This window comes from Nesoenas mayeri (assembly GCF_963082525.1).
Source record: "Nesoenas mayeri genome assembly, chromosome: 4".
Lineage (NCBI taxonomy): Eukaryota > Metazoa > Chordata > Aves > Columbiformes > Columbidae > Nesoenas > Nesoenas mayeri.
Genome location: NC_137540.1, coordinates 4,145,403 through 4,168,494, shown reverse-complemented (window position 1 = coordinate 4,168,494; position 23,092 = coordinate 4,145,403). Strand labels below are relative to the sequence as shown.

The 23,092-nt window shown below is 40.1% G+C and overlaps 1 protein-coding gene across 2 annotated transcripts in view; it reads left to right on the top strand.

The window, feature by feature from the left end:
- Positions 1–23,092, top strand: part of TSPAN5 (tetraspanin 5) — a 75,173-nt gene that overhangs the window by 44,957 nt on the left and 7,124 nt on the right. For both annotated transcript variants that reach the window (XR_013922047.1, XM_080343176.1), the window contains exons 2-7: positions 5,711–5,761; positions 16,032–16,178; positions 17,903–18,073; positions 19,560–19,685; positions 22,354–22,401; positions 22,530–22,646. Coding sequence is in view for 1 of the 2 variants with exons in the window: in XM_080343176.1 (XP_080199302.1) it covers positions 5,711–5,761; positions 16,032–16,178; positions 17,903–18,073; positions 19,560–19,685; positions 22,354–22,401; positions 22,530–22,646 (660 nt within the window). In the remaining variant the exon portion in view is untranslated. The remainder of the gene's footprint in view (positions 1–5,710; positions 5,762–16,031; positions 16,179–17,902; positions 18,074–19,559; positions 19,686–22,353; positions 22,402–22,529; positions 22,647–23,092) is intronic.

The following is a 23,092-nucleotide window of genomic DNA, read 5'->3' as shown; positions in this document are numbered from 1 at the left end:
CGGAAAAAGACCAGCTCGGGTCCTTTCTGTTTGCTGTATCAAATACCTGAATTATATTTTACAACCTCCCTGCTTGCAGCTGAAATAAGTGAGTGTTTATGGTGGGGCTGCATCTGAATAGCCTGAGGCTCAGGTAGGGCGGTTTGCACTGGGGTGGAATGGCATTGATGAAGAGAATGATGTGGGATGGAAAAGTAGAGGGACATGGAGCACTTAATTTAACTCAGAAGCAAAGGCAGGGAAGAGGCCCATGGAGAGGTGCATGCAGCCGAATTTCTCAGTCTTCCCACATAGTCTTTTGGGCTCCGGGAGAGCAGAGAAAGAGAGGATGGTGAAACAAAGACCAATTGAGTGTAAAGAAGAATAGAAGGGAAAGATCTATGTGAGAGGAATGTACCAAAGTGACAGGGAATGGAGATGTCTTGTTACTTCAACTCTGTACACTCTTTAAATGTTTCTGAGTGGTAGTGGTGGGGTATTTACCTTAAAGGTCTTTGATTTTATTTTTGTATGGGGGAAAAGGTACTAGTTTTAGGAAATCAGCTACATCTCATATAAACAAAAACAGGACCTGAGTTTTCGACTCTCATTGTGAACTTGGAAAGAGTTAAGTTTAATTTATCTAGGCTTGAGGGGAGTTGTTGTTCAAAAGTTGGAGCAGGGGAAATAGGGTCCAATTCATCCTCCCTTTTCTGTTTTCCAGTATATCAATTTCTGTGGACAAGAGGAGAGGGACTTGAGTCTTGAGGGACTCCTGCTCCGAGCTGATTGGCAGCGATTACAGCTGCAGCACCAGAAAGCAATAAAATAAATACATAGAGCAACAGTAACAGAAAGCAGATGTCCTGCTTTTGTAATTAAAGACCCAGAGAAGGCAATAAGGAAATAAAGGCAGCTGACTGTGCATTTGAAGGGAGAGGGACTATAGATATTTTGGTTGCTTGTCAGACAAACCAGAAATCCCCATGCTGGTGAAAATGAAAGATACATTAACAGCCACAGTACCTTGCTTTGAAAAATTGGGTCATATGTGCTTAATGTTATGTGCATCATGCTGGGAGTCCTGCAAGGTGGAGCAGGCAGCTTTTCTCCTTGTGTTCTTGGGTCTGTTTGGATGATTCTATAAAATCAACGTGTCTCTGGTTCGGCTGAGCAAAACGTGTGGAAACTGGGATCTTTTTTCTTTCACTTGTGTGTGTTTTGTATAGGGAGGGAAACGGTATTGCTGAGACATTTATCTGTGAAAGCTCGTTTAGTGTTTTTTTAAAGCTGCACAGAAAATGGAATTAGATTTGACGTCTTTTAGTCTGTATTCAGTCTATATCTGAATGTTGCTGTGAACCAAAATGGCAACTAAGTCACCTACGCAGCATCTTCATTCACAGACTGTGGTACATAGATTTCCTGCTGGTGATGCCTCAAGACAAAACAAGAAATGGGCTATAGGAGAACATATCCTATGTAAATGTGTATGTATGCTTTGAGCAGTTTTCCCTTCCCGTGCTCACCATGTATGTTTAGCCGCATGAAAATGAACTGCTATAATTGTGTTGAGAATGGAACAGTTATTGGGACTGGAGTGAATGGGAAAAGGAGCAGAGCAGACTTCTGGTACCTTCCTTTCCTGTGATGCTGGGACAGGCAGAAGCTGGCGACTTGAGAGGATGTCCTATTTGCTTTGGTGGAAAGAATGCTAATTGACATATTTAATGCAGAATACACATGAATGGCATGAAGTGAAGAAGAAGAAAAACTGCATGAAGCTGCATTTTAATTTCTGTTTTGGTGCAGCGTCTCTGCCAGGGCTGTTTAAAAAACAAATAACAAACACAACAATTCTTTCTGTGTTATGACACAAACATTAAGTTGTGGGGGTTTTCTGTTTGTTTGTTTTCCCCTGGCTTAAAAAGCAAACAGACTGATTTGGTGTAAAATACTTTAAAGCAGTGAGTATTCTGAGTTTGAAATAGCTGTGAGCACAGAGCACTGCAGAAGAAGAGCTTAGGGCAAAATGGTTCATCTGGGCTTTTCCAGTCAGTGGGAAAGTCTTGTGTTTTCTTGATTTTGATGTCAGGATGGGAAATATCACACTTCATGTAGTCCTGATGACTGCTGCAATTGTCAGTAAAATACTGTACCTTGCGTTCACGTGCTGTGCTGGCTTGAATCGCATGGAGAGCAATCTCACTTTGAATAACCTACAGCATATTGGCACATAATAAACCCACAGCACCCATAGGGATCCTGGGAGTCTCCTTGCTGACCCTGCGTGCAGAGTCTTACAGCAGGTAGGTGGTTTTCATAACTGCCTAAATAAATACAGGGCTCAAAAACACCCCAAACCAGCTCTTGCAAGGAAACTTTGGTTCTGAACCTTGAAAATTTGGACATACTTCTGCTAGGGCATTTGCACCGTGAAGGTGAAATGAGGTGGCTGCAGAATAGTTTGCTGTCTCATGAGTCTTTAATGCATTCACACATGGACATACATTCATGCATGTGGTGCATTAACCAACCTTTTACTGCTTGGTCTGTGGTTGTTGTACTTCTGGTTGAAAACTGTCAGCTGAGGTGAAAAATTCAGTATTGTAAAGTAACATCTCTTCATAGAAAAGACATTTGAACGCTTTAGTTTCATGTTTATGAATAGAAAACCTATGGCTGAGAAAGTACTACTGTGCAAGTTTTCTTGCAAGGTTGTAATAGTTTAGAGGAATGTTTTAATGTTCTCCTGCAAATTGTTGTTTAAAAAAGAGAAGTATCAAGATTTTACAAGCTCTGCCCCAGTTCTGGTGACTGTTTATAGTCAATCTAAATGGTCTTGCTGGATGTCTGTGGAGAATTGAGGTTGTTTTTCTCTGTAGAGTGTTTTGTAGATAGTGAGGCAAACTTCCACCTTTTTATTGGCATAATTTAATGGATGTAAGTGAAATTTTCCAGACTTAGCTGAGCTGATGTGTATGCCATCTCACCCTGCTTCAGATGCAAAGAGATTTTCTTTCTGGTTACAAGCAAGCAGGACAAGAATGTCTTGGAGACATCGGCAGAAGGGCTGCAAGACAAATGGGTTACGTGTTCTGTTCTACTTCTGGTTCCAACAGCAAAAATACAGGGGGATTTTTGCTAAACACTTTCAACTCCCTTTTAGGCTATGCAGGAGTTTCTTTCATATTTGTCAAGAAAATCCAAGGTTAATCCTGGTGAGAGGTATAAATCTGGTCTTTTTGCCAGTGGGAGATTACTGAGAGCAAATAATAGATTCCCCATTAATTGATCTGTTTTTTTCTTAATGCCATTTAGCTTTTGATTTCGTGATTCCATCCCAAACCTTTTTCTCCTAATGGGTCTTATCTGCTGTTCCTGTTTCATCAGCTGCTCAAAAGGCAACAGGACAGAGCTTTCCATTTCGGGATATGGAGAGGACTGACCAGCATGTAGTTCTTTGGTCCTCTTGAAAACTTTGAGAAGTCAGTTTCCAGTTTCTTCTTGACAGGTTTACCAGAAGCTTTGACAATCTCAGTTTTTCAGGCGCTTTGGTTTAGTGTAGCAGCGTCTCTTTACCCAATCCATAGATTGAGATGAGCTCAGCCTGGCTTGAGACCTCTTTAGTCTGCTCTAAGTCACCTTTTGCAATCTTACTCTTAAATCTCAACTTCTGGTGAAGGATCAGGACGCTTGACTGGATTACATTTAATAAAACTAGTGGATCTGAGCCAGACTTGCAGCTGATGCGTATGGCTCTTGGGTTACATTCACAGGCACTGATCAAATCCTTTCATTCTTGTTTTCTGTGCTTATTCTGTTGAAAAACCGTATTAAGCTACTATAATAGCAAAATATGTTTTGTACCTCTCTACAAATAACAGTTTAAGAATTGTTAGAATAAGAGCTTAAGAATGTATATATTTTTCCTTGTTCCTGTTCCTTGAATCTTAGTGCCTTTGGCTGTGTAAGAAAGAAGCAAAGGAGCCTGTTACTGCAAAAAAGAATTAACTGCATTTATCTGAAAGTGATTTGGGAACTTCTCCAGCTTTATCTCAAGTTTCAAATAATCACTGCAGGCGTGAGGACTACACACACTCTTCTGGCAAGCCGTATATATATATATATGTATATACATATATGTATAATAGTAGAAAAAGAGCAGTGTTGATACAGGTAGGATGATTGTTTTGACTCACGTCGGCAGCCTCTACCGACGTTCTCAAATCCATCTCTTGTGTAGACAATTAATTTTGTATTAAAATAAAGCCAAGCCTGTGATACTTTCCCTTTGAAGAATACTGGCTCCTAGTATTGTTTAAATTTACAGTCATGACTCTTCAAGCCAAAAGGGAGAGTTTTATTTGCAGTTAGTTTAGATGATATTCTGGGTGAGGTACAGGGGGTGTTAGGGAACTTCAGGGTATTGCTGTGATCATATTCAGCTTGATACTCAATTATGTTTTACAGGTATTCTAATATAAAGCTAAAAATGCCTCTTAAAAGTGTGTCTAAGGAAGAGGGAATCTTGCTTTGAAGCTGTTAAAATAACTTTTCAACAGAAAAACACTCTTGTTCTGTTTTGCGAAAGAAAAATCATTAGGATACTTAACTGCTTACACAAATCTTAAGAGAAAGCGTTCTGTGTGCCAAAATAAATCTGTACACTGCAGTGTGCAGAAACCACAAAGAAAACCAGAGTTTGATGTTGAAGCAACATCCTATTACATGCCCCAAAACTAGAAAGAATATAGTTTCCTTTTTAGCCAGCACTTAGGTTTTGAAAACCAGAGATGAGAGCTGAACAAATAGACATTTAGAGATGTGCTTGGACGCCTACTATGTTTTCAAACATTCTCCATGATTAGTAGTGAGTCATGCCAAAGACGCAGTGGGGATTTTGGGAGACAGAGTGCTTGTTCTGCTCGTTTCACTGATCCTTAGTGCGGGTTTTCTGTAGTATTTGAGGGGAGGTGACACACTCTAACTTATTCAGTGGAAGGGAGAATATAACAATATTGTATTCCCTTTTCCATCATGGTGGAAAGATACTGTCAAGTTTGGTGGTTTTGGGTCCCTTGGAGGAGAAAGGGACTGTAACTTCCTTTACAAAATCCAGAAACATTCAATATCAGGTTATAAAATGTGTTCAGGATTGTAAAAAATTCTTATTCTTTAAACCTCTATTATTTTTATTTTCCCCTAGAAATCATGGGTTATATTATATTTAAACAGCTTTCTGTGGACAACATTGCTAAAACTGATAGTACACATGTGTTCTGGACTTAGTTTTAATGCCTTTCTGGCATTGCCAGAGAGCTGTGAGTGCAGCTGTTTGTGCACGTGCTGATATTACAACAGTAAAATAACCTGTTGCTTGACTGTGGAGTTTGCTTTGAGCCTGACAAACTCAAAAAGAACCTTGCTTGATGCTGAGAAAGTGACGGGTTTTGCACCTACTGTTCCTATGTGGAATATCCCTCAAGGAGCTGCACAGGTTTTATGTTCTTCCAGTTACAATGGTCGAGTTGTAAAATAAACCACCACATACGTATTTTAAAAATCTCAGTAAGCCCCCACAGTCCTGATAAAATTGATTATCCAACAGAGAGGATGAGTCAATATGTGTGTTTAAAATATATCTATATCTCTCTCTCTCTCTCTCTATATATATATATATAAATTTATTGTTCCTGCTCTGATATACTTTTATTTTTATTTCCTTTAGTTCCTTGGCATAGCATTTCTTGGGATTGGATTGTGGGCATGGAATGAGAAGGTAAGTTGAATATGGCATCAACCTCCATGTTTTCCTCTTTCTCTGTATCATAAAATAAGCCTCCTTGGCTTTGCCTTCACATAACGTGCTAATTGCTGTTCTTCTTAAACAACAACAACAACAAAAACAACCGCAACCAAGAACCAAACCCAAACCAAAATGAAGCCCAAAATCCAAGCCAAACTGTCTACTGGAACACATTTTGTTGCAAGACTATAAAATCAACTTGGAAATGGGAAGAAAGAAGGGCAGGGAAAGAGAAAACATTGTGAACCAGAGCCTGATTTTTAGTTTGTTTTGCTGCAAAAGTTGAGAGACAATGAAATATCAAGATGTAATACGCTAAACAAGTCAGTATGTGTTGGGTTACTGGATGAAGGGTTTGACTTGCTAAAAGACAAAAGCTAAAACTAAAGCCAGTTTGCTTTTCGTCTTTGTTTGAAAGATTGAAAATAATAAAACCCTCTGATAGTGATCGTACAATGATATTCAGTTACATAATGTTTTTCCTTTTAATAGAAAACACTGGGTAAGTTACAAAGAGATGTTCACTTAAGGCATAATAACTGGCAGTTGCAGCAGAACAAATAACACATTGGAAGCACTGGAGTTTTGCCACTTAAAAATTCAGGACAAATCTTGCTTTACAGAAGTGAGTTGTTAACTTAGATTCTAACTGCTCTTTGCATGTACCTTGGATGTAGATAATTATAAATAGCAATGCGATATTAATTAACTCATACCCTATACACCAATATATGTATGTATGTTTGCGTACCTTATGATACTCATGTTGGATGGCTTGAATAGGCTTGGAAGGAGTTGCTGTGATTTTTTTTTTCATAAAGATGTAAAAGTGAGTTTTATTTCATATTCTTAGCATACTCACAGAGTTCAGACCTACATCTAAGCCCCAGAGAAGAACTTTATTTTGGAATGGCTTTCTAGAAGAGATTTTAACATTTTTGTATCATTTCAGTAGGTAACACAAATGATTCTTCTTTAGAATGAATGAGCAGGTAAAGGGAAAACAGCTATAGTCTCGTGTTTGAAGTCTAAAATATACCAGTCTTACAGCTAGAGGGTGTTCTGAATAATGGTTTGTTAGGCTCTACATATTTTCTGTATGGGAAGGAACCCACATTCCTAGGAAAAATGTATTCAATTCAGAATTGCTAGTAGCTGGGAGCTAAAGCCGTGTTTTTACTTGAGATTTGGACATCTCTTATCAAGTCATCTTAAACCATTGGTAATCAGATCCTGAAAGTGGGAGAAAATGCCATGTTGTTAAGACAAGCAAATAAAACCACCTAGAGCAGTTTAATATGCATTAGCTCAGGCTTCAAATGTAGTAGGTTTTTCTATAGAAATTAAAATACTCCAGAGGCCCCTTCAGACCTCAGCCATTCTTTGGCTGTCCCAATGAACTACGTCTTTATCAAAGCTGAACTTGGTGCTGCAATTGCATGATGTGTAAACAGAAGTCTGAATGTTTTTTTGGCCCAGGATTGAGTATTCAAAAGGATTCCTCTACTGTAAACTGATTTGGTGGTGGGGAGGGTTTTGATTTACTTCTGCCTTGAGTTATGGGGCTTTATATCCAGCTGTGTGATTTTATAACCTGGCCATCAACTTGTATATACTTTTACTGCTTCACAGAATCTTTTTAAGATAAAAGGATAACGTGCCAGGCCACATTAAAAATGCTGGTTGTAAAGAAATAATCCACATTTTACAGGAGTCCAGTTAGCTGCTGCCTAAAAACCACTTTGAGGTAGATTTGTGGGTTTGGTTGCTAGTTTATTTCCCCCCCCTTTTTCCTCTTCTTCCCCCCCCTTTTTCCTCTTCTTTTTTCCCCCCTTTTTCCTCTTCTTTTTTCGCCCCTTTTTCCTCTTCTTTTTCCCCCCTTTTTCCTCTTCTTCTTTCCCCCCTTTTTCCTCTTCTTTTCCCCCCTCCTTTTTCCTCTTCTTTCCCCCCTCCTTTTTCCTCTTCTTTCCCCCCACCTTTTTCCTCTTCTTTCCCCCCACCTTTTTCCTCTTCTTTCCCCCCCCTTTTTCCTCTTCTTTCCTCCCCCTTTTTCCTCTTCTTTCTCCCCCCCCTTTTCCTCTTCTTTTTTCCCCCTTTTTCTTCTTCCTTCCCCCCCCTTTCTCCTTTTTCCACCACCTTTTTCTTCTTCTCCCCCCCTTTTCCCCTTCTTTTTCACCCCCCTTTTTCTTCTTCCTTATTTCCCCCCCCCCTTTTTCTTCTTCTTTTTTCCTCCCCTTTTTCTTCTTCCTCTTCCCCTCCCTTTTTCTTCTTCCTTTTACCCCCCCCTTTTTCTTCTTCCTTTTACCCCCCCCTTTTTCTTCTTCCTTTTACCCCTCCCCTTTTTCTTCTTCCTTTTACCCCCCCCTTTTTCTTCTTCCTTTTCCCCCCCTTCTTCTTCTTCTTTTTGCCCCTCCTTCTTCTTCTTCTTCCCCCCCCACTTCTTCTTCTTCTTCTTTTCCTCCCCTTCTTAAGTTGGCTCGAATTCTCTCCTTTAAACTTTGTTGTGAAGAAGGAAAGAAGCACAGCATACAGACTAGTGACCTTCCTTATGGCCTTTGCAGGGGGCAAAAGAGCTCATTTGTCAAATAGGCAATAGAATTGGCTTGACAGCCAGTGAGCCAGCCCTAAACAACAACTGGGCGATTAGCATTCTGAGTCATGAACCTGAAAGAGAGCTGGGGTGCGGGGTGGGTGCAATAAGCTTGGAGGATGAATAAAGCCATCTATACATGGGTGCACTATATAGCTCACAATCTCACAGTGTTTTCAGACCCACTAGACTTGGGCTCATACCATTCAAAAGTTCATCCATGGCAGCTGATTTTCACACAGCTCCTCCCTGCCCCAACAATGGCGTGAACATTGTTAATGTATAGATTCTGTACCAAGCCCAAGCAACTTATATGACCTTTGCTCAGCAGCAGAGGGAAGATGTTTGTATTTCACTGGCTATTTTTTTTAACCACTTCTTCTATTGACTTGTAAAAAGTAAACTAAACGTCTGTTTTCCTCCTTGGTTCTATATATTAGATAATGTGGTCTTAAGGCTCATCGGGAGTGTTTATGGTATGATGCCCGTAGGTACTTGGAAAGTAAGTTTCCTCATTCTTTCACTACCTCCAGAAGATTTATATTAAAAAGTAATGAGACCAAGTGATGAATTACTCTTATGTCTTCTGAGACCTTGTAAGACTGTCCACGGAGAGGGAGTTTTTAGAAGGAAAGCACTGTGGTTTTGGGGTATCCTTTAAGGAGGAGGTAGCTAAGGCAGAGACACTAAAGTGGGGAAAAAATTCTGCAGATCCTTGCAAAATTTGTCAATTACACTTAATTAGTGTATAGGATTGACTCTCATGTATAAGGAGAAGTGGGAGATGTTGATTATGTGCATAAGTTTGGTTTCTAGGCTTTCTTCTTAAATCAATGTAGCTGGAAGACACTCCAGCTGAGAAGTCAAGTTGTGGGCAGTTTGGAGAACCCGTATGGTACCTCTGTGTGCCAGCACATTATTCTTGGCTAACGTGAGCTTTAAATCTTGATCTCAAGTTCTGAGCTGGACTTCTACATATTGATGTAAGGTGATTTAGGCCTGTTTTGGTGTCCTGGGCCAAGCTAAACTCCCTACGTAGAAACAGTCACAATTTGTTACACCAAGTCCGTCTTTCCTTGACCCAAAGTGAAAACTACAGTGGTTTTCAGGAAGAAATTCTCACTTCTTTTAGTGTCCCAGTGAGTGGCAGACATCAAGACACAGTGATACACAGTCCATAATTGTTGTGCACACACGTCTATCACACAGCTACTTTAAAAACAATTGCTGACAAGGAAGCCATGTGTGTCCTTATTGACTGAAGGCACCCAAGTGAGTATCTTGCTTGTAAGCCAGGACTCTGTTTGTGGATTTTACAGGACTGTGGAGGAGAGAGATGGATGCTAGTATTCACTATTACATTGAATTTAAGCCTCAGTATGTAAAGATTATCTAAAGATCATTTTTCTAGTTGTTGTGGTTTAACCCCACAGGCACCATGCACCCATTTGTTCATTCCCCCTCAGTGGGATAGGGCAGAGAATCAGAAAAAAGGTAAAACTCTGTTCCAGCCAAAACTAGGACACTATTGTTCCAACACCATTAATCCTGAAAAATGTAAAAATCTGTATCTTGCCTGTATTTATACCAATTATTCCCTTATTGAACGCTGCTTTGTCATGAAAATAAAACCAGACCAATTCTTCACTAGACCCTTGAAAAATAAGTCCTGCTGCTATTGCTGTTTGCTGTGGAAAATGCAAACTCAACAAAAATGAAGGAAGATTTGTAAACATCCCCCACCTAGTTTCTCGCTAGCAGAGACAAAATTCTGAAGTGGAATTAATTTGGCATGTTTCAATGACTATTGTTCTGTTCCCAGCGCTCATTCAGATGCACAGCGTGGAGAAACTGCTTGGATTTTTATGACTAACAAAGTAGAAAGACATTTTTCCATTTTAAAATCACGCATTTGGAAATACTTTTACTTCCCATCACCCTCATGTGTTGCTGGTTGCCAGTGATTCTGAGTCCTGCAGATGAGTTTGAAAGGCTAATCCTTTGTTTGCGAAAAATAAATGTTTCAGAAGATCTTGTATTGCTGAATCTTTTTCTGACCATTTGGTAATGGGATGCTGCACCAATGAAGTTTTTTTCCTGTTTTGGAGGAAATGGGGGAAAAGAAAAAGTAGCTGCTTTTTTTTCCCCCATCCTCTTTGTGTTGGTTTCTTCTTTTTACTTTTTAATGGCTCTCGGGGATGTTGTTTGTCATGGGGACTGTTGTGTTGAGTCCTGTTCTTTTACATCCACTCCCATGGGCCAAATTCCATATACTTCAACAGTGTATCACCTCTTTGTTCACTAGGATGATGATTCTCCTAAGTTGCCTCTGACTCAAGATGACTTTTCATTACTGCATCAGCTTTGCTGCTGCCTTGAGTGGTTTTGCTTGGATCTGTTCTCTCTTGCCCTGCATGTGCTACTGTGCCTGTAAAATCAGCTGTTTGAGAGAAAAGCAACTGTCTCGCAAACTTCTGGGAACATTTCTGGGACTTGAACATGGCAGTGGATTCTCTACACTAACCACAACCACAGATGGCCTGGAAACCTCGCTAGTTTGTTAATGCACTTGTGCCTCCCATCTGTTTGGCCACATTAGGAACCAGGAGCACTATCAGATTGTATAGATGTGCCAGCACCGAGGTGCTGCTCCAGCTAAGGTGTCTGTGATGCCATCTACACATTCTGGGACAATAAAGTAACTTTATGGGTTCAGCATGCAAATGCTCTTTGCTAAATGCAAATAGTGTGGACTAATAGGAGAGGAGAAGGTGTTGAAGAGCCTTTCTACAGGTTTTGAAAGGTTTAAGTTCTCTTCAGCCTGGCTTTAGTGTGCTCTTACGGACTGAATTACCTGCTGGTCATTGGAGCATGAGTTATGTTCCAGAAGCACATCTTCATTTGTAAGTAATCTAGTCTGTGTGCTCCGGAACTGTTCCCTGGTGTGAACTGAAGCAGTGTGTGACCCCTTTAAATGGACTCCTGGATTGGACCTGAAATGCTCATGTAGATGTGCACCAAAGGTGGGAGCTGGAGTCAGAGCGCGCTCTCTGGAAATAGCACAAGTTGTCCTGATGTTACATGAAGGAAATGGGGAGACGGGTGCACCCTAATTGCTTTTCTGAGTGACTGTTGCTTCCTTATTCCTTATTGATGGGATAAAGGCAAAAAGCTATAGTATCAGGAGGGGCCTTCTCAAGTTACTGTCTTCAAGACCATCGTTTTTGCTTTGCCTTGTTCTCTCTTGAGCTATGCATGAGATCCAGCTTGTCGGGTGGAGGGCTCTGGCCATGGGAAGAAAACAGCGTGACAACAGATGGTCTGTCAATGGGTTCGGGCATCTCTCAGACTGTTTTTCTGCCTCACGTGCCATAAGGAGGAGGCTCCGGTTCTGCGTGAGCTTCTGGCAGGCCTGGCTTGGTTGTCTCATGTTCCTTGGTGTGGTGGAAGGCACCACCAGCTCTCCTTCCCCTCTACCATTTTGTTGCAGAAAAGAGCAGGTCCTACTGTTTCACTTGGCCTATTCTCTTGAATTTAGGATGGGTTAGGAATACGAGGTCAGTCTTTCCTATTCCATGCCTACCTCATTGTATCCTAGTGACTGAAGTGACGTACACTTCACAAATGATTGTATTGCAATTATGGACGATACTTTTGTTGCCTCACTGCCCCAAACAAGTTCTGATTTGTGGTGGTTTAAAAGGTTAAATAATGTACAGCAGGCAATTGAGGGTGGGGGAACAGAGCAAACAGATGAGCTGGAGATCAGCCAGGGAACATGTCCTACTGGCTCTCCTTGTGGGACTACAGCACAACCCTGGATTTATGCCATCGTGAGAAGTATTAGAGTACGTAGCTTTGCACAAAGTATTTACTGCCAAATAAAGATTATGCACATGCCTAAACTACAAAGGAAGTGATGTGTGTGTATCCCAGAAAAAATAACCGTACTTCCAAAATGAGAACGTGGCTTTAGGGGGAGAAAAATTTCCCCATTTCCTCCCTTCAGATGCTAAAGCATCAGAAGTACTCGCAACTGTTTGACAATAAAGCTTGGAGCGGACTGCTTCAGTAGTGCTGCTGAGAAAAATCTGTAGAAAGCCTGACTTTAAAGGATTTACAGGTGGTTTGTTTAGGTCTGGTGTTGATGCAAGAGATCAGTTGACAAACAGGCACTGTCTAGTCTATGTCTGACTTGTCAGCTTGAGGATTCGGAGCGTGTCACTGGAGGATGCAGTGTTAGAATGTGAGATTCCTGATCCTCTGCACAAGCACCTCTGGAAACATTCCCTTCTGCTTTTGGGTAAAGATGAGATGAAGATAGAACTGTTTGCTACCAGGTGTTTGTGCATCTCTGCCAAACTTTAGCCAGAAGTGGCCATTACAGCCAAAATTACTGTGGTGGATAGGAAAAGTATGCCTATAGGACTGTATGCTTAGTTCTTCTTAACAGCACAAAGTGAGATAATATCCCCCAGTCATTGCCCTGCTGCCAGAAGCAAAATATGTTTTTATTTAAAATATTGCCTTGCTGTCTCTTTGGAGAGCTTATTTATATTTATATATTTATATTTATAAGTGCCCTGAAAAAAAACAAGACTGGAAAACCATGTTTCAGCAGCAAGCAGCAATCTTCTATCAGATACCTCAGTGCCTCTCTGGCTGTAACCAGAGAGCATCGTCTCTGTTTGTCATTCCTGCTGCTAGCTGTTGGTTTATTGTCAAAGCCTCTCTGAAAATTGTATATCCTGAGATATCTCTCCAGAATACTGATAACTCAGGATTCATATGCAGAGGGCACACAAACGAGAACGACGCAGTATGTGCTTTGTGCTGTCAGGATGTATCATAAACTAGGCTTATGATTGCCGTATGTGGACTAGTAAAAGATGCACGTAAAGGTGCTTTGCAAGGATGGCAAGCAATGGCAGATAAAGCCGGTGTTGGTCTAATTCAGTACAGGTCAGATCATGGCAACCCTGGGGAACTGAAGCCAGGAGGAGACCAGGGATGAGATGAGTGACTTTTGCTGGGTGAGTTTCTAGCACTGGTGGCAGTGCTAGGACATCAAGTGAGGTGGGAAAGGACATGATCAGAAAGACAATATGCAACTGATTCACTAAACCTTATTGTTATTGACTTTAATGGGAGTGTGACAAAATGCAAAGTGGAATATTTCTCCTGACTGACAGTTCTTTATGGTATGACTAGATTCTCTAAGAGCACTGTCCACAAAGCGAGCTGAATTTCACTTGAGTTTCTTCTTTAATTTGAATTTTACTATGTGAAAGAACTTGATTAAACGTAGTAATTTGCTGTGGGTTTTTTGTTTTAAAGAAAGATAAATTGCCTTATGAAGGAAGACTTAAATGACTGTTCATCCTTCTTGGATTTTTTTTGAAGTAAAATAATTATAATACCAAGGCAACATCCTTTCTCCAGTGACTGTTGACTCACTCTACTACACTACAGCCCATTAATTCCAAAATCAGGTAATGTTAAAATAAATGAGTAGTGTTTGCTTTAAGGCAGGATTTCTTCTCATTTTATGGTAACCATACAGGCACAGAGGGGAAACACAAAAAGAACTTAAACTTTGTGAATGAGTCATTTTATCAGTCTCTTTCTCTTGGAGCAGAGCTCATGTTTCCTGCCTTGTGCATGGCCAAGGCCATGGCTTTTTCAAAGGTCTGAGTGTTATTGGATTATACAGTTTATTTGGCTTGTCATTCTTAGCCAGAATGTTATTTCTTTCATTTCTTTTCTATGGCAAATGTAATGAAGCGAAAGTAGCGGGAGGCTTATCTGTTAGTGACAGATAAGTGATCATTTCAGCCCAGCTTGTACCATGTCATCACTAGTTAGAAAAAGGGATGTACCAACTGCTCTGCTGTGATAGAATAGCAATACCGGCCTGAACATTCTGTTATATCGTGCCTTACATCTATTTTTGTCATCTTAATGAATGACAATAAGACTAGTACTATATGTAACGTAGGAGGAAAGGACTAAATATGATTTATTTAGTCATCCCTCTCTGTCAGGCAATAGCCTCCTGTAGTAGGAGAGAGCGGAATCTGGTTGGAGAATGTGATCCACGCTGTTGGTTTCTTGTTCATGCTTTGGAACTGGGTTGTAGTCAGGTTTTACTTTTGCTCTTAGCATGCTGGGCTTTTCTAAGGCACCTTGCTGTGTGCGTTGGAGAAATTCATGTGTGTGTTTTACCTAGTTTATTGTTGTCCGCAGAACTGAAAAGCTTTGAATAGCGTCTTTGTTTACTGCTCGCTCAATGCCAGTTGCACTTGGGTAACTGAAGTGGTTACAGACTGTGTGGGGAACTGTATCAGTGATATTGGTTACGTGACTATTTTTGTGTTCTGGGTGGTGCAAAGTGAGAATGAAAAAAACCACAAAACAACCACAGGTCTTAAGACACAGTTGTGAACAGTCATAACTGACAGGTTTTGGAAATTACAATAACTTCCTTCAGATTGTTGTTTTGGGACTATTTCAAAGCAGCAAAGGGGATGTGAACAGCGAAATGGATGAAGATGTTAATAATTTTGCTGGGTTCATGATTCTTGGAGGATACTGATGGTGAAATGCCAGCTCTAGCAGTGTCCTTCGCATTGACCTACAGCGCTGGGGAGCTGAAGGAAGAAATAGTGATACTTCAGCTTTTTTGTTGCCAGAAGCGCTTAGGAAACTGTAGGAAGACTTCCTACTTGCTTCTTGATAGGTCCCATCTGTTTGACATCAGCCAAAATGTGTTCAGAAAAATCAAATAGTATCTCAGGATTGCTGGCATTGCAACCAAAGCTCTGCTGCTAAGGGGGCAATGGATTGCAAGCAGACTGTGCCGACTGTCATATCTAAACACAGCATACGTGGTTTACCATATGATAATTCTAACCTGCTAGTGGAAACGGGCTCCCAAGACAAGTCCTTAAACTGTCTTATCTCCTGCTAAGAGACTTAACATTATTTTCCGTTGTTTCCTGCTGTTTAGCCAGTAGCTGCGCTTTGTGTAATGAGGTTTTGGCACTGTAGATGACTGAAGCTGCATTGGCCAGGTATCTAGTTCATCAAAATTAGGTGTAAAATTGACTGTTTGTAAGATGTTGCAATCTAGGAGCTCACTTCTAATTTCTGTCAGTTCTCGTAAATACTGAGCGTAAGCGCTAAATTCAAGGTGATGTTCTTGCTATTGATTGCTTTTTCTATTGTAAGATGTGTAACTGTGTGCTTACATAAACAATGTATATGATACTTAAAATGCATCTTGGCTTGGTGATATGATTAAGTTTTGTTCAAATATCTATTCTGACTTTCCAGCAGAGCTATATATATAAAAATATATATTCTTACTTTCTCAGAGCTATAGAAGCAGCAAAATGCCCTGTGGGTTTCTCACAGAGGACTCTAGAAGCACATTTTGTTGTTCATTCCACATATTGATTCAGAAATTGTGCACATAATTGCTGTTTTTATCTCTTTTTGAATGCAAAGATTTTCTTAATTGTGTTTTCTCGCTGTGCTGCAGAACATTTATTTGCTGTAGTCTCCTACCTTTTTAGAAAAGAAAAACGCAAGCAGAATTTGTACAACTTAAAGCTGAATAAGCTTGTCATCCGTTATCATTGTTTCTTGCAGGGGGTGCTCTCCAATATCTCCTCCATCACCGACCTGGGAGGCTTTGATCCAGTTTGGCTCTTCCTAGTGGTAGGAGGAGTTATGTTCATTTTGGGATTTGCAGGATGCATTGGAGCTCTGCGTGAAAACACCTTTCTTCTCAAATTTGTAAGTAGCCATTGCAACTGTTCTGTGAAACGCTTTTGCTGAGCTGTTAACACTTCACAGTTCTCCGGTCTCTAGTGTTTACTGCTTTGTTCTGTGGTTGTTTGTTCGTTTGTCTTTTTCTTCTGGTTTCAAACTATTGATGGTAAGAATCACAACGCGGAACTATTGCTTTTCATATAGATAGAGCCTAACATTTTTCTTTGCTGTCATGAAAAGAGAGAAGTTTTTGCTAAAAATCTGCATATTGAACTTCTAAGTCCTAACAAGCTGCCCGTGAAATATGAGTAATGTAGATACACAGGTGTATGTGAGCCATGTCATTTCTGCTGTGCAAATTCCCCTCATGGTACAGAGGAGATAGGACCATTAGGAGAGGTTGTTTGCTGATAACCCTCAGTTCTGGACTTTTTAGCTCATTTGAAAGGGCTTCATTGCTTCATGTCATTGTTGGGGCCTGAGAGGCAGAAAGGGAGAAGAATGTGCCCAGGATGAACATATCTCAGTATTCAAAACTCCTTTAGCTGAGTAGCCTGGTTCAAAGCCTGTGAGCTTTGAAGGCATGGGTAACAGCACAATGTTCATTTTAGATAAATTCACCATTTATAATAAGAATTCAAGATTCTTTCTTCCACCCCGCAGCTTCCAGAGGTGGACACAGCCTCGGTAGTAGTCGTGCCTTCATAACTATATTAACTTTTAATGTATACATGAAAAGGCTTCCAGTGAAACAACTGCCTTCAAGTGACATTATTTGGCTCTCCCGACATGTTGTATAAGGGGAGGAGGCAGTTGAGAGTTACAGTTCTTGAGGCATTTGAAAAGCAGCTTGGAATAGTTGTAGCTTGTTCTTTCTTGTTTTGCTTAAGAAGAAAAAAAGAGGCAGAGCAGCTATTGTAACACTTTTTTCTCCTCTTCCTTGCTTCTCTTAGCTTGCCTAAAATGAACCCATCTGCTGTACCAGAAATAGCTTCTTATACAGCAGCTGCAGGAGAAATTAAAAATGCATCTGAACAAACACAGAGAGCATATTAAAATGAAACGCAAAGGCACAGTTGCAAAAGGGATGGACTTCCAGTGTATGGGGACCCCTGTGTGGTTTGGAACAGTGTAGACTCAGTGGAGATGCTTAGAGAAAGTGGCAGATCATTAGTAATGCCTTTGGCATCCATTGCATTTGCATTAATCATAGCAGCTTCATTTGGTTTTAATGTGGATGTGAGTCATTCCATAGACATTCCGCTCTGACTCAGTCATTAATTAATTTCTGCTGTTACCAATTTTTGCTTTGTCCGCTTAGGCGAAGCTTTATCCAATGAGGGTATCTAAAGAAAAAGTCACTTAGAAAGCATTTCACTGGCATTATTGATTGTTTCTGCTTTTGAAAATAGAAGTGCCTACACAGAAATGTAAGATGAGTTTTCAGGGGGCCCTGCAGGTGGTGAGGAGTGAACTCAGTTGAAATCTCTTGGACATCTTTGAAAGTCCCAGTGGAATGTCCCAAGTATGAATTAATTGGCATATTTATTATTTGTTAGAATAGAATTAAGGTTCCTGTACTACAGCCCTAATTAAAACCGGCATATTTTTAATTTAAAATTTCCTGTGTGCTGGCATAGCTTGAACTTGCACTAAGACAGATAAAGCCCTTACACTGGGCATAATTGTGAGCCTTGAAAATTAAGTGTTTGGTTATAAAGCAAAATAACTAACCTTTTTCTTCATAGTTTTCTGTGTTCCTTGGAATTATTTTCTTCTTGGAGCTCACTGCTGGTGTTTTAGCATTTGTTTTCAAAGACTGGATAAAGGACCAGCTGTATTTCTTTATAAACAACAACATCAGAGCCTACCGAGATGACATTGATTTGCAAAACCTCATAGACTTCACCCAGGAATATGTAAGTTTGGACTATGTTTATTTTTTTTATAGAGCTTACTTTAGAGAAGTACCTACTCTACTTTTTACTTCCTTCCTATTTGGTTTCTTCAAGGAACAACAGAAATATTCCAGCATATAATACTTTTGAATATAAATCCATATATATGTGTATATATATGGATATTTCTCTTTATAGAACTTATATAAACACACATCACCTGTGAAAAGTGGCTCACTTGTTGATGTATTACTGAGCAAACCAAGGTGGAGAGTTGGGGTGACTTATTCTTGAAGACTTCGAGATAGTGTGTCAAATGCGCAAGTTAACTCTCAGTGTCTTGTTTTGGGGTTTTGTGGAGCATATTCCATTTGTGTATGAAGATATTTTAGGGTTCTTGGGGGGAGAGATGTCCAAAATCATTTATTGCAGGAGCTATCACATATGTTTTTTAAAAAAGAGCTTGATTTGGTTCTGAGATGAATGTTGGTGTGGTTTTAGAGGTGCTACACCACACTGCAGTGTGGCAGAGATGTTTAGCTGGTCTGAGTGAAACAGTGTTCTTTCTTTTTAAGTAGGTTTAATGCAATTAGCCTAATGAGGTGGGCAACTGAGGGTTCTCACAGGAAATCTCTAAATGACGCTATATCTGCACTTTGGAGGGAAGAGCGAAGCCAGAGATGCACACACTTGTGTGGCTTAAACTCTGTAATTTGTTCAGTGTGTATAAAAGAGTCTTGCACCGACTTTTGCACACAGGTTATTTTTCCAGTGCCTTCTTGCCTCAGTACTCTGTCCTGTGTTGATGAACTCCTGTGTAGGGTTAAGCGTTGGTTGCAATAATGTTTATTAATTTTCACACATTCTGCAATTAAAATAATGCCACTTAACTTTTGACTTGCTTCTATATGCCTTGAGGGAAAAAAAAAGACAGTTGAGTAGGGAACAGGACGTGGATCCTTGCACTAGTTTTAGTCTTGTCCAGTTGGGAGGAGGCCAGAGTTCAGGACAGTCTGTAAGCAATGGGCCACTTGGATGCAACCAAAACGCTACAGTAAAACTTGCCCTCCTAGCTGCATTAGCAACCGTAGCAGATAAGTCAGGGACAGCGCGAGTCTGGAGAGCAAACTACTCTATAGTGGCTCTATAGTATCCCTGGGGTCTGAACTTGTTAGGCTTGTGCAGCTCTGTGGTGTCGTGTAGGCTTATCAGCTCACTCCATGGGTTTCTCTCCAGAGAGCAGCATTGCAGGGAGTGAAGATAACTTGAATCACGTGATAAGTTTGGAACAACTTACACTTTGGAACGGTCCTAAACCAAAACAAATACAAACAAACCCAGCCAACCAGCCAAACAAAAACCCCAAACCAAACCAGCTTCAATGAAAACAGAGGGAATCTCAGATTTTGTATTGAAAGCTAGAGGGAGACTGGCAACCATAATTCATGTTATTAATGCTGAGATTTGTTTCTTCTGATAGTCAAGGAGCTCTCTTTCTTTGTTCTAGTGGCAGTGCTGTGGGGCTTTTGGAGCTGATGACTGGAACCTTAATATTTACTTCAATTGCACAGATTCCAATGCGAGTCGAGAGCGCTGTGGGGTGCCGTTCTCTTGCTGCACTAAAGACCCTGCCGTAAGTGACAGTCGAGAGGGACAGGATGGGTCTGGTGTTCCAGTTTTAAATCACTCTGTATCAGATTGTTTTTTTTCCTGGAAGTCATGCATGATCATTACATTCTCACCAACCTGTCTATTTTTCTACTTGCAGCTCAGCTTAACCACTAAATTTTCTGCAGTTGGAAAAAGCCTGAGCTAACATAAGTCTTCATTCTGTGCTGTTTGCTGTTTTTCATTAGAATGAAAGAACTGTGGACTTGGCTGAACATATATATATTAATTTTAGCAAGTAGAAAAAGCAGAAGCCCTTAGTGAGTTGAAGGATATGAGCTTTCAATTGAATATCATCAGGATGTTATGTTCTCTGCCTTAAAAACCAGCAGCTCTAATATCAGACACTCTAAAGGTCTCACTCACTCCAGCGCTTGCAGCCAGTTTGTGCTCGATAGCGAGTGAGTCTGTGCCTGAAGAACTGACGCATGTTTGTTAGGATCTCAAGTTGGGTATGGACATATTTACATGCTCTTTTTTCCCTTTAAAATTACTGCCTGTCCCGCAGTCACCTGAGAACAGACTTGAAAGGTCAAATTGTTTGAGGGAACATCTTTTTGTAAGTTTTCATGTCCTTTTAAATAGTTATAGTCTCAATCATCAAACAGAAAACATTGGAGCCATGTGTTACAGGTACAGACATGATCAAGAATGAAGTGTAGGGGAGCAGTTCACTGACAGTGAAAGGCTTGGAACAGGGATGGGCATGCACATGGGAACTGTTAGGTGGCTAACACTGCATATATGACTTCCATAGAGCTTAAAAAATGTTTTAATAAAATATTAAAACAAAACAGAAATGCTCAAGCATTACATTATGCTTAGCATGCCCCCTACTGTTTGCTTATCTGCCCACCCACCTACACAAAGAGGTCATCACAACCCAGTTTTAAATATATAGTTGTTATAAAACTGAACTAGCAACAGCAGTACAAGGTAATCCTATAAATACATAATCCGCGCTAAAGTTATCTATCCCTCTTTGTGTGTATATGTTTATGCAGTTTCTTAGGGAGTGATGCAATAACCAGATATTTGAAGATAAGCCTCATTAATTGTAGGGAAGCAGCATGCTTAATTGTCTTTAAATAAATACTAAAATTAACAATGTTTCTAAAAATTTCAGATGGATATAATTGCAACTGTTTCAATTGCAGTGATAAACACACATTTATTCTATGGGGGAGCAAATTTGTCGCTTTTGGAATGAGAATGCTGTGTTGGACTGATGCAGGAGGTTATGTGAATGCTTGATTGAACAGGACTTAGTTTTAGTTTAGCCTTTAGTTAAGCTTGAATCAGGAAGTGCTGAGAGGTAGGCCAAAATAATTCTCTTTTAAAACAAGTTTAGACTCCTATAGTTTATTTTGCTGTAGTTTAACAGGTTGAAAAGTTGATTTATTTACATTTCATTCTTCACACTATCTTTTGGTTAACAAATTCCAAGGCTAAAGGCAGAAGACACTGATGATAAAGCAAGTACAGAGTGGAAAGCTTAAAATCCCTCTGGAATCTTATCTGCTCCTACAGCCTTGAAGTGCTCACTGTTATATTTTAGATCCTGGAACACAAGCATTCATTTCATTAAAAGATACATATTGCTCAAATCTTAAAGGTCCACTAGGGAATCCAACATGGGCAACTGGTGGGATGTGACCTGTTGATGCGCTTGCCCCAAGTGAGGAAACACATAGAGAAGGAAACTTGAACTGCTGATGGGAGGAGATACCTTTTTCAGTTTGCCATTCAAAATCGGTTTCTCTGCTGGCTGCCTTTCTCACTTCCCACAATTTGGTTAAATTTTGCTGTTCGTTACACCTGGCTAAGATCTGCTGATTTTCCCCACTTTCTTGAGTATTTCCTTCTTCTGCTCGCTGTCATTATACGAATCAGTAACTTAATATTTTGCTGCCATTGTGGCTGACACCAAAGCAGTTGCTTCATTTTATTGCCCTGAAATAACGCTGTATACAGAGTAAATGCAGCTTCAGCTTCCAATGGGTAGCACTTGTTCAGCAGGAAAAGTCTGGCATAGCTCATTTTATTACCTTTGCTTTGGGAGTACTAAAGCAGAGGCAGTAGGAAAATCATCTCCTTTCCCATAACTATAAAGCTCCTGTAAGAAAGAACAGGCAGTAAGAACACGTTATCCCATCTCTTATTTTTTTCCTCTAGTTTTTGGAAAGGAATTAGTATTAGTGTATTAGTGTATTTCTGCAGACATCCTAGGTAAGAACTTGCAGCTTCTATGACAGAACTGCCCCTTCTCAACTCTTGGCGCTGCAGACTGAATCCTGAAAATATTAACAGTAGTCTTAGCACATTTTGAGCTATAGACAAAACCTTTTCAGCAGAAGGTTCTTTCACTTAAAATAGATGTTCTCTAATCTCTTTACTTTGACTTCTGAATGCTTTTCCCAGCTTGCTGCCATGAGAACTGGAAGTAATTTTTGACTGTGTGCTTTTGTTTGTTGCAAATAATTAATAGCGCTGAATGGAAGAGGTTTTTAAAAAGCAAAATGGTGACCAAAGTTAGAGTGATTGTCTTATTTACATACAGGACCAACTCTGGGAAGCGGGGAGAGGGTGTTTGGGGGACACTTCACTAACTGCCTCTCTCCTGTCTTTCCTAGGAAGATGTTATTAATACTCAGTGTGGCTATGATGCAAGGCAAAAACCAGTAAGCATGTTCTTTTTTTTTAATGTGGTATCTTTACCATCTGAATCCCTTTTGCAAGAACAGGTTATTCTACTGCTGGGCTAGTTGAATGTAATTATCTCTGTTTTCTTCTCTCTTCTCCTTGGCAGGAAGTCGATCAGCAGATTGTTATCTACACTAAAGGCTGTGTCCCTCAGTTTGAGAAATGGTTGCAGGACAATCTTACCATAGTTGCTGGTATATTCATTGGGATAGCATTACTGCAGGTAAACATTACGTTCCCTGTAATGAGTTACACAAAAGAATGACAGATAAATAGAATATATGAGGGGGGAACTGTATACGGTGCCAGTTGCACTTAGAACCATAGCATCCATAGGTTTTAGTGAGGGGAACCAAATGCGTGAGGCTTTCTTTATGTTAAGGAATATTTAATTTGTATTTGTAGGGATGCTTTCTTTTATTTGCAACTGCCTGCAGGTCAAAACTAACACTCTGTGTTAGATGAAGATTAGGTAGAGGTTTGTATAGACAACCTACTGTTCCTGATGCTGCTTAAAGGAGCAGCAAAAGCCTTTTGAAGTTGTTTTTGTGAAGCAAGTCTAGAACTGTTCAATTTCCTGGAAACTGGTGGCACTATAAAAATTCTGGGGTTACAGAAGTTATTTTTATGTTCTTCCAACACTTAGTTTGATTTCTAACTTTCTGTTGC